General features: G+C 41.9%; 2 protein-coding genes across 3 annotated transcripts in view; both read left to right on the top strand.

Annotated features, from left to right (window-relative positions):
• The window catches only part of rabgap1l (RAB GTPase activating protein 1-like), a 102169-nt gene that overhangs the window by 36795 nt on the left and 48410 nt on the right, over nucleotides 1-16964 (top strand). The window lies entirely within an intron of this gene.
• Nucleotides 135-6501, top strand: gpr52 (G protein-coupled receptor 52). Its single transcript, XM_076088245.1, has one exon. The coding sequence runs from the start codon at nucleotides 909-911 to the stop codon at nucleotides 2025-2027; it is 1119 nt and encodes a 372-aa protein (XP_075944360.1). The 5' UTR covers nucleotides 135-908; the 3' UTR covers nucleotides 2028-6501.

Raw genomic sequence — 16964 nt, 5'->3', positions numbered from 1 at the left:
AGCCTGTGTCTGTGTTTTGATTCAGACAATAGCTGGGCATGCATGGGCTCCAGACACTGACCGGAGGACCACCAAAATAAGGGAAGCCTTCTGTTACATTGTAAACACACTGTCACCCATGGCACAGTGAAACTTTGGATCTAATTGAAGGGTCTATTCGCAGAGAAGGATGTCATTTATTTTTATTTTTTTTCAGACTTTGGTATACACCAAGAGAGACTCTGGCGAAGTTTTCCCCTTAGCAATGGCTGCTAAAAATCTATGTATTGAAAGGTAACTGCCCTCAGTAAATTGAATCTGATCTCGGAGTGAAATAGGAGCCATGTGCTGCGTACCTATTTGATCTGCCAAGAGTGGAGAGCATTGAGCTTCGCTTCATGCTTTAACCTCTTCGTATGGTGTCCTCCCTCTCATCTGCCGTGCTCTCTGCCCTTGTTTAGACAACTTATGCCCTCAGCCTCCCGGTGGCATCCCTCATTAGCATCAGGAGATGAGGCCACAGACTGGCAGGCAAAGCAGCAGGGGTGTTCACCTTTGGAATAGATGCTGGCCACAGCACCAATGCTACCCTGGTTTACTGAAGCAATAGAGCTTTTTTCACTCTACTTCTGACTGTAACCCACCCACTACTTTCACTAACCATGAGTGATTGGAAAAGGAGAGCTAAACGAGTTGTCCTACCCTCCCAGAGGCTGTATTGATTTTTGATTGAGACTCAGCTATGTGAGAGTCAGGTGAACGAGAGAGTGAGTGTGTTAGAGAGCGTATTGAGCTCGGTAAACTGAAGAAGGCTGCAGACACTCGGTGTAGATGGGGTCGGGGGGAGGCAGGCAGTTCTCCAGTTTCAGTCCAGCTGCCTTATGGGTGACACACCACAAACCTGACACACCTGGACAGCACCCAGAACAATGAACCAGTCTGAACTGACAACGGACCCGCTGCTCACTGCCAACAGCAGTCATGGAGACTTTGTTCCTTACAGGGCCGCCAACCACTCGTGTCCCTTGGGCTGGGGGCTGAACGAAGGCCTAGAGGCCTGCGTCCTGGAGACTGCGGTCATTGTACTTCTGACAGTGCTTATTATTGCAGGAAACCTGACGGTGATCTTCGTGTTCCACTGTGCCCCTCTACTACACCACTACACCACCAGCTACTTCATCCAGACCATGGCCTATGCCGACCTGCTGGTGGGTCTTAGCTGCTTAGTGCCCACCCTGTCTCTGCTCCACTACCCAGCAGGTGTTCAAGAGCCCATCACGTGCCAGGTTTTCAGCTACGTCATCTCTGTTCTGAAGAGTGTTTCAATGGCCTGCTTGGCTTGTATCAGTGTGGATCGCTACCTGGCCATAACTAAACCCCTGTCTTACAACCAGCTGGTGACGCCATGCAGACTACGAGGCTGTATCACTCTGATTTGGATCTACTCTAGCCTGGTTTTCTTGCCTTCCTTCTTTGGGTGGGGTAAACCAGGCTATCATGGGGACATTTTTGAGTGGTGCGCACACTCTTGGCCCACCTCTGCCCTCTTTACGGGCTTTGTGGTGTGTTTGCTCTATGCGCCAGCTGCACTTGTGGTTTGTTTTACCTACTACCATATCTTTCGCATCTGCCAGCAGCACAACAGGGAGATCAGTGAACGGCGGGCACGTTTCCCCAGCCAGGAGATGGAGGCTGGTGAGGGGGGTGGCAGTGGGCATCAAGGAGGACACGGACCAGATCGGCGCTATGCGATGGTGCTGTTCCGCATCACCAGTGTTTTCTATATGCTTTGGCTGCCCTACATAATCTACTTCATGCTAGAGAGCTCCCATGTGCTGGATAGCCCTGCCCTCTCCTTCATCACCACCTGGCTGGCCATTAGCAACAGCTTTTGCAACTGTGTCATCTACAGCCTGTATAATAGTGTGTTCCGCCTGGGCATGCGTAGGCTCTCACAGACGATTTGCTCCTTCAGCCACTGCGCAGCCGATGACAGGGACTTTGGAGAGCCTAAACCTAGGAAGAGGGCAAACTCATGCTCCATCTGATGGGATGTCTTTTACAGGATGAGGATACTGCTGGAATCTACAAATGGGGAACAAAAAAGCTTAACAAACTTAGCAGCTATGTTAACTTTCAGTAACATTGGGTGGGCTTAACCGAACAGAAAATGGGTTCTGTTGTGTCAGCTGACACCAGTGACATTGCCTTGGTCACAATAAACCATGGTTTATTGCATTACAAGCTTTTCAAGGAGATGGGTGCTGTGTCTAAACAGAGAGATTCATGAGATAGTCACTCTCTGATGGCTTTTATTCTGTGGTATGTGACTTGGCTGTGGATCAAATAGAAAGAAGTCTCCCCATGGCTTTCTCAGCCTTTACATCTCACTGTATGTCAACCAGGTCTGACATAGTGAGAAGACTAAACTGTAAACTCCAAAAGATTCACAAATATCTTTTCAGACATCAAATGTGGCCACACTATTTCATGCCTGTTACATTTTGTTTGTAGTTGGTAAGTGGATCAACCCTCGATTTGATGTCTCATACTTTGTGTCATTAGGAGAGACTAGATAACCTACACCTACTTGTGCTAATAAACCTGTTTCAAGGTTGTAAATGGATAATTCACTTTTTAGTTGTATAAACACACACGGTGACAATGACTGCAGCTGCCGATAAATAACGGATGGCAAAAGGTCTTGACTGTTTTCTAGACGAAAGTGCACACTCAGTTTCTGCAGAAGTATTTTGTGTTGAGTCTGTAAACATGATGTGTGCAGGTGAACAGGAGATGCAAAACAAAGATGGTGACGGGCCTATCGCTGATCTGACACTTGGTTCAAATTTGAATATAGTTGTTTGCTGAGACCCTCTGTAAAACTTAGGACATAATGTAGAAATGCACAGTAATCTTAAATAGTAAAACTCCAATTTAACACTGTTTGGATTGCAAAGAACAGCCCTACATCACAGCAATCGACCAAGGACTGTTAAAATATGGTAACTTGTAAAAGGAGTGTTGAAACCTTTTAAATCAAGTCAAAGTCCTCAAAATAAGAGGTTTCACTTGATGCAACATGGTGACTAATCTATAATATAGACTGTCTAATTGTCAACACATTTAACACTTTGCCTACTGCTGTAGTGTGACCTGTATCCGATTTTGCACAGATGACATGCTGCTTTCATTGTTTACTAATTTAAATATTAGCTGATTATGGTTGGTTGTGGTTGGTTCTACTAAAAAGCACCGTATGTCCAGAATTCAGACACATGATGCGTTTGTTTGACACTGAGGTCTTTTATATTGAAGGCAGTGAACTGATGCTCGCAGCAGATAACTACCCAGCATAGTTTTTTTTTCCCAAGGTCCCCCCTTGTGTTTATGAAATAGCCCATCAGGGCCAGCATTCCTGATATGGCTTTGTTATGAGTATTCTGCTAACAGTTTGATGCATGAGCGCTCATGACAGCCATTTCTAACCAACAAATATATATTGCATTCCCCCTGTACATGTAGGTCCATGTATATTGAATAGTGAACAAACAGAATTAAACAAATTAAACAGCACGTTTTAGGTTTAGTTCAGAAACGGAACTCTGTGTCTGAGCCATAGATCTCATATTTAGATGCACCTCTTGGATGTTTGTTTTGATCCACTCACAAACTTCTCTGAGTCATTTAAAGGTAAGAAAAGTAATAGTTGCAGTGTAGACCGGAATATATTGGCTGGTTTTGAGTGCTTTGCATCAGTAACGCTTTTATCTTCAGATCAGATGATATTGGGCTTTATTTCCCAGCAGCGGTGGACAGGGGCTCAGGTTAATGTGATCTGATCTGTCTGGAGGTCGCTGTGAGGTTGAAACTGAACTGATCTGAAACTACATGCTTAGTTGTGATAAAGGTTTCAGGCTATCAGTAGCTTATTTTGTGGAGGTTTGTAGAACCTTTTGCCGGACAATCCTAATTCCTTTTAATTTGCCCCACTCTCTTTCAGCTGTACCAATTCTGTTGCTGATTGAAAAAAGTCACTGCCCTCAAACTACAGGCCTACATGTCTTACATTCTTCTCAGTGCTTTTATGAATGACCTTAGAAATTAGTGTGCACTTCTCACAGGGTCAGACCTAACTGGCTTACACTGTAATTATGGTAACTGGGCTTGAGGAATTGTCCGTATCCTTTTTCATGATGTCTGTGCCCAAGCAACAGATGGCTATTTTGGGAAGGGAAGAATATAGGTGTTAGAAATAGAGTCCCTAATTACTTCATCCTGCAAAAATTTTATAATAATAAAATAATAATAATGTTGTTCTTTTACTGTGGCCATTCCAGCTTGGTAAAATCTAAAGACTGTTCCCCAGTCTGGGGCTTTTTATATACAAAGTGCAGATGATGCGTGTTGTTAAAACAACCCACAAACTGCCATTGGTTATGATTCTCATACTTTCAACAGTAGTATAGTCACTCCAGTCAATTTACCTTGTACATTCCCTTGATCATTGGATCAGGGGTCGAAGCATAATTTCTTTCAAAAGAATACAGCCACGTAATATAGCCAATAATTTACTGATCTCCCTCTTGGCTCATAGAGTAGTGTCATCTGTGGTTTAGGCCTTGCTTGTAGTGTATGTTTGTCCATGCACAGCAAACCCAGCCCCTTGATATTGTAAATGCATTCTGTGCTGCTTAGCAGTAGCCTGTATAGGTCATTCCTCATTGTAAAGCTGCATTAAGTGATTTTTGACCACTAGGGGCAGAAAGACTGCGCCTTTAGCTTTATCTTACAGTGACAAGAAATTCGCGACTTGACATTCAGCTAAAACAGCGCTACCTTATCATTCCATTCAAGAGTCTTTCTGGCCATTCTGATGAATGTAAGTTCAATATTGTTTTTAAGCCAAGGTTTGGTAAACCAATACCACTAACAGAAAAAATATGTCTGTTTTGGGTTATCTACATGCTCACCTTTCTTTACCAGCCATTCATTTACTTTGTCTCTCTGCAGTTGTGCATGAGGTGGGTAGCCTACAGTCAACTTGAAATTCTCATGCTGATAGTGGCTGCCCATGGTTTGTACTCTATGTGCCGGCATTGTTTTTGTTTTGTTGTTTCAGACAACTAGGATAACCAAACTCTTAAGGTAAAAGCAGCTGTGTAAAGCTACAGTATGGGGTGTTGATTCTTAGCGCGATCATCAGCATTCAACACCCTTTAACATATTCAGGAGTTGTTTGAGTCAGTGTTGGTATGAAAAATATTGCTTCATGCAGCTTTAACACATTGCAGATTGTTCTGTATACGTGCCTAAAGATGTATTTTGTAACAAAAGTGAAAAAAATAAGTAATTACTGTTACATCGACATTGCTGCACTTTAAAAAAAAAAAAAAAAGGAAAAATTTACATTAACATACCTTGTGACCGTGTACACATCTGAAGTCACGTTGTCGTTGGATTTAGTTTTCCATGACTTTGTAATCTTTCAGATGCGTTTCCACTTGAACCAAGAATAGGTCAAGTCAATAATTTCTCTCGGTCAATCAGATTTTTGCCTTTAAGTGGGTACATGTTCTACTATCTGACGTCTACATCACATCCGTAAAATAAGAGGAGTCTGCAGATGTCCAAGTCTTGTGAATTCCCTTCTATAGCCTTGGCATATATGAGGAATAGCAGTAGGAAACCACAGCATAGCCGTGTCAAATACTAGACCTACGATGATTTTTATTTTGATAGCTTGTGTTTTTGGTGCTCCTTTGGAGCAATGGGGTAGTAGAAGAAATGTATAGGGTCCGAATTAGTGCTGTATTATCTTCATTATGTGGTGACAAACGACAACACAGCTAAATATAACACGGGAGAAAGCAAAGTTCTGTAATAGCCTAAAATATAATAGCTGAGTTGTTACCATATAATGTAAAAGTCGGAATATACCATTCAATCGGAGATTATAGTATTTGGTGAGAAGTTGCACAATTATTCATTTCTTTGGTGGAGTTTTTGTAGCGGGTAATGTGAAATGCGTGTCTTGGTTGAAGGTTTCAAAAATCAAAAGAGCCACTGAATGAATATTTAAAAAATAAATTGTTTTTATGTGTCTGTATTACGCTGACCAAGCTGAAGTGGTAGAAAATCAAAACTGTCAACTTGTTCAAACAAGTCATCATCTTTCAAGTGCATTGATCGAGGCTTTTAGTAAAGAGTTTTATTAATTGCAGGATATGTATTTATTTATAAAGATATGTGAAAACCTTTACACAATATACTGTATATGAGTATACTGTATGTAAAGTGTGTGTATCTGTTTTTACCTGCTGTACAGCCAAAAAAATCAGACAAATTCTGACAACGGTATGGCGCATCCATTTGTGTTAAATCAACTAGGCTGCTGATGTTTTAAATAGGAGGCAGTGTGTGTTAAATTACATAGTATATATTTTTTTATTTTGAAATTGTGTCAGACTATGGTTTTGTCGTTGCTGCCTACCCAATAAAGGTGAAAATAGTAGACATTCACATCTGTGTAGTTGCTTTTGTGAAATGTCTGTGTTTCTGTAGCAACAATTGCCAGCTAGCCAGCTGTCAGTCACAGTAGAACTCTCAGAATTCATCATCATATTTCCTCCACTTTACGTCGATCTTAAGAAGTAATGAGGAGAGTGAAGATGTGGGATGCCAGTTTGAATCCAAAGACCTGATGGGATGAGTGCCATTAGCTAACGCCTGCTTCATCAAACATTATTGAGGTACACTTGAGCAAGAGGTATTGATATACAGCATCAGTTACTTTTGAGTTGTAATTAATGTGTAATAATCACCAGAAGTAAGCATGCATGATGTAAATGTAGGACTAGTGAGCAGATCAAAAATGCAACCCTGTGACTTCACAGCCATGTTATCAGAGAATGGAGCCCAAGCAGAGAGACTCTATTGTCATTTTGTCTATTGATCATCTGCCAAAATTTCTGCCCCTGCCTGTTGCTCCAACTCAGTTATAAGCAAAGCAAAGATGTATTTCATTTTCCTCTGAGCCAGCAGATGGTTGATCTGGTGGTATTAGCTTGGTAACAACTTCTAAGCAGGGTAGCCCTTCCCTTTTTGCCATTGGGAGTTAATGCACACCATCATTTCCTCTCTGTGTAAAGTATTCTCATTACAGAGCCTGATCCTTTGTACTTGGTCTGAAATTAGCCTTTGAAATTCATACACTCAACCTTTCAGACTGCAGACCAGCTTTGAAACAGCCATAACCCCAACGTCTCCACCGAGTAGTGAAGAGACGAGCAACAGGAGATGCAAGGGCGTATTGGTGGTTTAATGGCTCAAAGCTTAATAGCTATTTTATTATAACGTATTGAGTCCTTTTATTTTGTGTTTGTGTTCAATTTTTTGGGATGCTTTCCAAGTTTTTTGCTGTTTGATATCTAGTTTTTGCACAAAAATCTGTAGTTGTTGCTCCTACCAGAACACATTTAATTCACACTAACTATTCAGCCAAACCAAGAGCAGCTTCCCAGTCCAAGCCTGCTCAGTATTCATGGCCGGCACCATATCAGGAATTCCCTTTTATTTCCACAAATGGCAGCACTCGGCTTACTTCCTCTTTCCCTTTCCATCCTGCCACTTTCCTCCTCCTCTTTCCGTCCTGATTGAGAAAGGACCACCTGACCATCTTTTGAGGTGGGGAAGTCATAATTAGAGGGGATGCCAGTTCCTGCCCCTGTGTACTAATTGTGGAGGCTTGCGGCGCTCACCAAAAGCCTTTGATGACATAAGGAGGACACACACGTGCATCCACAAACCAACACACCCTCATACATCTTGCATGGCCTCAGTCAGTCTTTGAAAACATGGGCTGCGACTACGGTCCGATAGCGAACAGGTGTTGATCAGGGCACAGCTGATGGTGTGCTCTTACTGAATGTAATGTAAACATGTATTCATCCATTAACTGAAGCTAAGACTATAGTGGCTCTGTAAGGCTCTAGTTTGGCACAGCCGGCTTTGAGCTAAATGTATGCACCGCATTTCATGCAGTACTTCTAATTGTCAAGACATTTCACTGAAAAACGTTGTCAACCTCACGGTGGCGCCATAAGATACAGTCAATTGATCGGCATAGTTAGTAGAATTCTTCCTCTGGGGACCATGCATTTCTATGTCTGTTTAGAATTTCATGGCAATCTATTCAATAGTTGTTCAAATAGTGGTGGAATGACCAACTCAGGCCATCATTGCCATCCGTAGAGCCTCCTTGGCATGGCTGAAATGTGAACAAACGCTTGCTCTGCTTCAGTAACAGCACATGCTCACACTTTCACCGTATAACCATAATCTCCTACGGGCTATGTGGGGTTAATGTATTGATTAAAAACACAATCAAGTAGTTTCTGTGGGAGGGAAACGTTCTTATTTTCTCATCTGTACCCAGTTTTCTGGTTTAAGCCTGCTGGTGCTTCTCTGGGATTTCTGCATCAACCTCTGGAGTATCCCACGGCTCAGTGTTTGATTAGATCTTTGCTCTAGTTTAAATGTACCAAAAGTTATCAGTTTAACCAAACATACTTTTGTACATTGCTTTGTGGAACAGTATCCAATACGTTTCAAAGGTCATCAGAATTTTGTATTCAGTATTTTGTGAAATATCAGGTTGGTGCATTCAACATCTGGAGAGAATCCAACTAATAAGTGCATGGGATTGTGTCTGCAGCATGTTTGTGAGCAGAGTGTGTGTAGTTGGCTATAAAACATAGTACTGTATTTTCCGCACTATAAGGCGCACTTAAAAGCCTTTAATTTTCTCAAAAAACGACAGTGCGCCTTGTAATCCGGAGCGCCTTATATATGGATCAATTGGTTAATTGGTTGATCCATACTGGTTGTACACGGCGCTCTGTCAAAATGTTTCAGTACGACTGGTAAACTACAAAGCCGCACCGCGGTAAACACCGGTACTGTGCTTACTCCTAGTCCAACACCACTTGTGTGTATAAAGACCCCAAAATAGCACCTTTCAAGAGACACGTTTACGACGCTGAGTTAAAACTCGTTTTATACGTAAATTGAACAATTTCAACGTTTGACTGTAGTAGCTTCTATTCTATGCGCCTTATAATCCGGTACGCCCTATATATAAAAACAGTTCTAAAATAGGCCATTCATTGAAGGTGCGCCTTATAATCCGGTGCGCTTTATAGTGCGGAAAATACGGTAAATGTAGTAATTGGTCATGGAAGCGCGCAGTGATGCTGCAAAAAGTACCTTTAGTTTAATGAGAATACTGTGTGAGCCTCTCAGCAGTGCATACTGTGTGAGCCTCTCAGCAGTGCGTACTGTGGGAACACGACATTTTAACTGCATGCTATCTTTTATTTTCAAAAGGTTACTATTTCTCTAATGGCCGTTGCTGCTAAGAGGTTACATTGTACACCCAGTGACAAAACGGTCCCAGGTTAAATCCCCATAGTGGAGCTAAATCCTGTCAAAGTGCCCCTGAGCAATACGCATAAGGAACAATTACCTGCCCACTCATTGCAGGGTGCCCTGGATAGGAACATTGGAAAATGCCTCACAGAGGTCCTCATCAGCTGCTTTCCTTTCACCTTTGGACCTGATGATTGTCATAGGTAGGCTTTGTTACCCATCAGCGACCACTTGAAGTGCCACTCTAGGTTACTCTCTTGTATGTGCTCGTTGGGCTCACGGATTCTGCAATTCTTTTGTTTATTTATTCAAATTTAACTACTATATAGAGTCACAATTTATGGCAAACATGTTGAAATATATCAGAATGGGTATGATATAGTTGTTTATTTCCATCATCTTTTTGGCTGAAGAGATACAATATATACAAGATATCAGAATGTGATTTGGTTGATCCTCCTCACATGACTGTTGGTGCGTGCTGCAGATTTCCAAAAGTAAAAAATTTTTTTGGGGGGCCGTTGCACCTTGACAAATATGCGCTTCGGAACACTGTGCGGCGCGATGGTGTTGCTATCGCTTTTCAGCACGTCTACATTGACAAAAATATAGATCTATGGGCACAAACAACTCTGCATGTGATCGGCCCATAAGTGGACGTTCACTGACGGTGCCAACTTGCCACAGTACAAATAAATTGCAGCCTGTGAGTAAGTTCCGTCTGCAGCGCTCTCACTCAATATTGGACCAAGATCAGAAAATGTTGTCTCTATTCGTCAGACACAAAAACATGGGACAATAGGGTCTAGGTTGAAAAATACCAGTTACCTTTTTAGAATTAATAATTTTTTAAGTTAGGGCACTCTCTAAAATGTCCTAACTTCTTTATAAATGTGTGGCTCGGTTTTAAGGTTAATATAATTTAGATCAATGTTAAATTTGGGTAAACTTTAAAGGTAGCCTTGTTGCTAAAATGTTTAAACTGTTGGGATTATTAAGTTGGGTTGTATGAGGTACTTATCCAAAGTCAGTGTATCACTTAGAGTAGACAGGGGTCTGCACATCCCCAGTTTGGAGAAGCAGACAGGAGTACCAGCATAAGGGCAAAGTAATATACTGTGGAGGGGGTCAGCAGCAGAACGTATTTAACAGCCTAAAAGAAAGGCCCACCTTAAAAAAAATCTATATCAATTTTAGCGTATGCTCTATTTATAATATGTTCAGACACAGCACTGAACTGATAGTGAAACTTTGGCTTATCTGACCAGTTTTATCAACAGACTGGTGGCTTTGAAGAGAGAATAGATACGTTTAAGAAAGGGCTGTCTGACAGCAAGATAAAGCAGTGAAAATAATCTAAATATAGCCTACATATGGATAAAGATTTTATGAGCTTTTCTTTAAAGTGGTTAATATGCATTATGCTGCTATCATGTGCTGATACTCCTGCCAGTCCTGCCGTCATACAATGTCACTCCAAACTATCCCTTTAAGGGTGTGGGGTAGGGATTGCATTACATCATAAATAAAACAGGCCCCCAAAACCTAGTAATACCAAACTGTGTTTGAGTGTGAGACAGTAAATGCCAGCCTCCTCTATGACTGAGCCATGCTGCCAGCCTTCTGCGCCGTGGCTGAGTTTAGTGCCCTCAGAGCTCCTTTATGATCCCTTCTTTGCGCACACACCAGAGACATTGAGAGGGCATCAGCATCGAGTGTCTACAGTACACGACCACATAAAGGGAAGTAAAATAACACCGGAATTTCGGTACATCTGAATGAGAAATGTGTCACATTTTATGCCTTAAAGGTGCAGTGTGTAGGGTTTAGCAGCTAAGTTGCGGGTTGCAACCAAATCACATTGACGTGAAAAGTGTAGAGTCCTTGAAAACTGTTCTTGCTCATTAGCCTCAACCAATGCTGGTCGTTTTCAGCTGTCTGAAAACCAAATAAATGGAATTCACTTTGTGTGACTGTATGTAATGTGATCAACCAGATAATTTCTGCACAATTAACTCGTGTTACTAAACATTTGTTGCGTCTCTTTAAGTAATGATTAATACAATCAGTCAATGTCTATAAAACTGATGGTGCCAAATTGTATGTTTTTACGTAACTACATTTCTGGCCTTTTTAAGTCCGTTTCAGACTGTGGTGGATTGTCCTCCCTTCTTCTCCGTGGTCAATGTTTTCAGACGACTGAGCTGGCCACAGCTGGCACGTTGAACTGCAGATATTCTTTCTCCTCTTGGAAAAGGATTTTATTGTAAAAGAATGGAGCTCATTAAAGTATTGGCTTTGGAACGGCATCAATCCACTTACCTTACTGCTGTACTAAAGGGGCATCTCAAGATTATTTTTCTATTCATCCTTTCAAATTAGATTTAGTATAATTCACACCAATCGTCTTGCTCTAGCCTCTCATTCATAAAGGACAAAGACGAGCAACCTTGACGACACTGGAGGACAGACCTGTTTTTTATTGTTAACCTCCCTGCAGACCTCAGGTACTGAAGCTCTGCCAGCAGATGTACAGCCAGCTTCGCTAATGCTCTCTCAGGGCATTTTAGCTGAATTAAATACCATGAGGGAGTCAAATGAACCCCTTGGCTCCTTGGTATATTTCTTCCCTCGTTTTTACCACCCACTGTTTTGCTCTTCCTTTCCCTCTCTCTGTCCTGAAGCAGTGTGTGTCCCATAGTAGCACACCAGACCTGTCCGTGTTGGGCAGTTATTTAGTAGTGATGGTCCAGCAGCTCGCCTCAGGCCATCGTTGAGATGGGTACAGTGGTTCTTCCTCTGTGGCATTTAGCCTTGCTGCTGTTGCCAGGGTAGGAGCATGGGAGTGACTGAATGAAAAATATATATATAAATAAGATGTAGCTGTGTCTGATGTTTGCTGGGCTGTGTGACCAGTGTGTCATTCACGAGTCTGTTAGTCAGTTTGTCAATGACTGAAGTCACTTTACTGACAGCCAGTCAGTAAACGACCTGTGATAATATGCTGAGAAAGGAGGACTAAAAGTATATTATAACCACTTGTAGTCACTTGAAACCTAAATACCAGTTTCATGAGCCCAAGCCAGTTATTTCCACCAGCAGTATAATCAGTACAACTGTTTTTTATAAGGAAATAATAAATGGTTCACAGCTTCTTCACCACAAAAAGGTTAAGTCGGCGTCAAACAAGGGAAGTGAATTAAAGAGCGTTTTATCTTTCTAGAGGACGTTTAGCCGTATATATACAGTATGTATCCAGCAAATAGCATGTCTTTACAACGCAAGATTACCTGCTTCACTTCACTAGTAGTAATCAGGTTCATGAGTTTTGAGGTTGCAGTGCAGGTTTCCAGCCTCAATACTTAATTGTAAATATACCTTGTACTATAAAATATAATAATACAAGGTGTATATACTATATATTCCCATTTTTTGGGATCATTTTCATCAAAGGCAGTGTTATTACACTGTGCACATAGAACGATAGGATAGAAATTGTTTGTTTGACCTTTGGTTGCACACAAAATAAACTGAAATGCGTTCTCTACATGCATATTTAATACTCTCCCTGTGTATGCAGTGGTGGATGAGACTGCCACCCATCCAGCACTATATCGCCGGTGACAGTTGAGTGTCTCCATTGTCTCTCCGGTTCTTCCCAACCGAACATCGGGACTTAAGAGCCACTGTGTCGCTATGGAAACCCCTAGCTGAGTCTGAAGAAGCACTACGGCTTCAGCGAGTTCATTTTAAGTTTATAAATAGAGCGCAATTAAAATGGATGTTAACATCGGCTTCAAAATAGCGGCCTCTTCATTATTCATTCATGTGCGCTTTTATTTTGAAGATGCAGGGGAAGGAGGGGCGTGCAGGGCTCCTGACTGACTGGTTTTAGGAGCACTGCATCACAATTTTAGGAGCACCGGCACAAAATTGTGGCGCACCACTTAATCAACATCTAACACAATTAGAGATGCACCGATTCAAACGGCTGCCAATCAGAACCGGACGGTTTTCAGCTGATCTGCCATGAGTGGTGACCGACCGATTTGTCTCATATTTCCTTCCTCTTATCAATCGTAACGTAATATCGCCATGAATGAGCGCGTTCATAAGTCTCTCTCTGTCTTTCTCTCTCTCGGGTGCGTGCTATGTAGCGGCAACACACACTTGGTCAACTATCCAATGACCATAATTGTTGTGTTTTGGGATTGCTTGTGACAGCCCTAGTGTCCACCTTCGGTTGCAACTGCAACATCAATCTGAGCACTGTTGATAAATCACAGCTTTTTATGCATGCGATGAATATAGTAGCACCACGGCAAACCCGTGCCTCTCTGTTTGTTTGGACGGGACACACACACACCGATTCTCGCTCCCTCCTGGTGTTTCACATGAGATACTGTAGTGATTTCTTTTTTTCAAAGGGGGGGCGTATTTGCAAGTAGCACTGCTGCTCCTAGTTATAACATTTAGTTACACTGTCTCCAAAAATGGTCGCAGTCTGAGCCCTGATGTGTGTGTGTGTGTGTTGTGTCTGTATCGTAGCCTACAGCCTGTTTCTTTCACACAAGTAACGAGAAGAATGAAAGACACACAGACCCAGCACCACATATAGGAATTCACATAACTTTATACACATCCGTGGACCGAGCCGCTGAGTGTCTGACCCTCCACTCACTCCACCTCTATCATCCCTTGGGACCTTCTGTCCCCACATAACAGACACTCAACAGATATCCTCCAGTAAAAAACACAACACACAGAAAATGTCATATCTGGGGGGATGCACTTTATCCACTGACCTCTCTCAATGATGCCCTGTGTGTGTGTTTGTGCGTGTGTGTGTGTCCGAGAGAATCTCATCCTGCTCCAGATCCAAATTGATCCCAACCAAATGCCGACTGGAACAGTACATCACATTTTTTTGTTTGTTTTATTTTCATAAGTTCCTTCTCTGTGGCACCATAGTACTAATATAAATCCTCGAAATACTGTCAGGAACAGCGTGTTACTTTTGCAGTGAATAAATTGTAAAACTAATTCAAATTGAACACAAAGAGTGACATTTATGCTGGAGAAGTCAGTGGAAAGTGTCAGAGAGGGACACAGTCTCACTCTATTAATGTAAAGAATGTTTGTTTTCCAAAATGGAAAAAGAGGCTTTCTTACGCTCTATGACATTTTATTTTAGGGCTGCAACTAATCTCATCATTAATTAATTAATATCGATTAATCTGTTTTTTTTTTAATTGACAAGAACAATTTTGAAAAAATAGCTATCATGATTTCTCAGAACCAAAAAAAGATATGAAATATCCGATCAGATAAAATGGGGAAAAGCAGCATATCCCCCTTAAAGTAAGACGGTTAGCATTGAGTGTAGTTATTTTATGAATTGAGTTTTTCTGGGTGTTTGAACATCTGGTTGACTAGTCAACTAGTGGCGGCATGCCCTTTCACATCAAGCCGCTTTAATGAGGAAATGTTAGGCATTTTTCGATGATAAATGACTTTAATCAGTTGTCAATGTTGGTGATTAATTTCCTGTTAATCGACTAACCATTATTGCGGAGTTAATTAAAAACAAATGAAGATGTTAACCATAACATCGAATCCAGCTCTGTTACCTTCAGCTCTCTGGTGTGTCGAATGCTTTCTCAAACCTGCTTGCTTCTCCCTAATTTCACTGCAAGCAAAATGAGAAGTTTTTGCATTTTTGCTTTCTGTCTGAACACGGCACCTGCACTCCCAACTCAGCTTATTGAAATGCAGAACCAGCTAGTCCATTAAAATGCCACGGCAGCGATACAGAGACAGATGAATTTGCAATCTGCCAGGCGTGCCAGCTGTTGCACCCCCCCCCCCCCCCCCCCTTCCCTCAACCCTCCAGGGAAGCCTCGAGAAACTTACTCGCCAGCAACCAAGGACAAAGGTCTCAGGGGGGGCTGGTTTTTAATTAGCGGGCTGCCGTCCTCTGAATATCACACCAATAGATTGATTCACTGTGTCCCACTGAAATGAAGAGAAATGAGGAGTGTTTGTGGCAGCCAGGTGTGTCAGCATAGAGGGATGTCAATTTCACATCCGGCTAGACTTTGAATTCATGAAGTGTGTTTTTTGCCTTACATACTTGTAGAATTAGCACCTTCTCTTCGAAAGAGGACATTTTTCATTATATAGATATTCAATCTCTTCAGTAATCTGGCCTTTTGGGAGTTTTAAAAGATAATTGTTTCCATTCCAATACCAGGTCATGATGCTTGAGCCTCACGGTTGCAAACTGTTGTATCACCTAAATTTAAACTGATGTGTCTAATAGTTGCCCGACAAAATAGAGGTCATGTCTTACACTATGTTTAAAATTCTTAAGCAAGTAATATATAGTTCATACCGCATTCAGCCTAGTTTATTTTCTCAAATCATATATATTTTTATGAAGCCAGAAGGTTCCTCAGTGGGAGTTGATGGTAGAACTTTGAATAGCTTGGAAAGCATTTTATTTACCTCCTAGCGCCCATCTTCATAATCTCCTGTTCCACTGATGAACAAAGGGAATCCTCATAGGCTAACCAGTCTTTACTGCAACTAAGCTGCTACACTGTATCACATGGGGCTAGAATGCCTTGCTCGGAGGCTTGCTGCAGCAGGGTAGAGTTTGGTCCATGCTTCTCAAGTAGCAGTGTTGTAGTACCGCTTTTTAAAGGTCTCTGTCTCGTCTCGGAATCAACCCTCATTCAGTCTCTGTCTCAGACAAAGAGCACTCTAGATTTCACTAAACTGCCTGGATATTTTCCAAATTATCGGTTATCATCATTACTGCGATTGCTCATAGAAAGCACAAGAAAATTCCCACATATGAAATTCACCTCTGCAATGCCTTTTGATTATGTTCTCTAAGACATCTCTCATGGTACATGGTACATACAGTATATATCTCATATATATCTTTCTTTTCCTCTTTCCTTCTTCTGCCTCTGTTTTTTGGGGGGGTTTATGTAAGGTTTTTGTGATCCAAACGCAGCCTGTTTGTCACTTTCAGTCCTGGCCTTCCATTGAAGGAGCTGCCATCCATCCGAAAGATGTAGAGGGTAGCTAATATTCTGGCTGTCAGTCATTCTGCTACCACTTTCCTCTTGCTCTCCCCTATCCACCCTGCGTCCTCTGTCTGCCTTTCTAAGTAATTTATCCATCCTTTCATATCTGTACTTAACATTCTCTACTTAATAGATCATTTACTATCCTCTGGCTTCCATTTGAATGTGTCTAACGTGAACAACAAATGCTGTTGCGTTACACTGAAGCAGACATTTCTTCCAACCAGTTTGGAGACTGGTTTATGCCTGGAACAACTCCAGGGTGCAGCTCTGCAACAGACATGCTCTCTGACATACCATTCTGCTGGTTTATCGCAGCCTCTGTTGTCTAGCACGGCCCATCATGCACCACTCCCCACCCGCGCTGAAGCCCGGCTCAGATGGCGCAGCACTTGCTTTTGTTTTCTCAATCCCATCAGAGAGAATGGTGCATTGAATTCATTCAATTGAGCCGCCTCT

This window comes from Anarhichas minor, unplaced genomic scaffold, assembly GCF_050575085.1.
Source record: "Anarhichas minor isolate MPS153535 unplaced genomic scaffold, ASM5057508v1 ptg000010l, whole genome shotgun sequence".
Lineage (NCBI taxonomy): Eukaryota > Metazoa > Chordata > Actinopteri > Perciformes > Anarhichadidae > Anarhichas > Anarhichas minor.
This window is presented reverse-complemented; position numbering and strand designations above follow the sequence as displayed.

What these genes read in the sequence shown, in the direction of transcription:
- gpr52 (XM_076088245.1), top strand. Translation starts at nt 909, where the DNA reads ATGAACCAGTCTGAACTGACAACGGACCCGCTGCTCACTGCCAACAGC.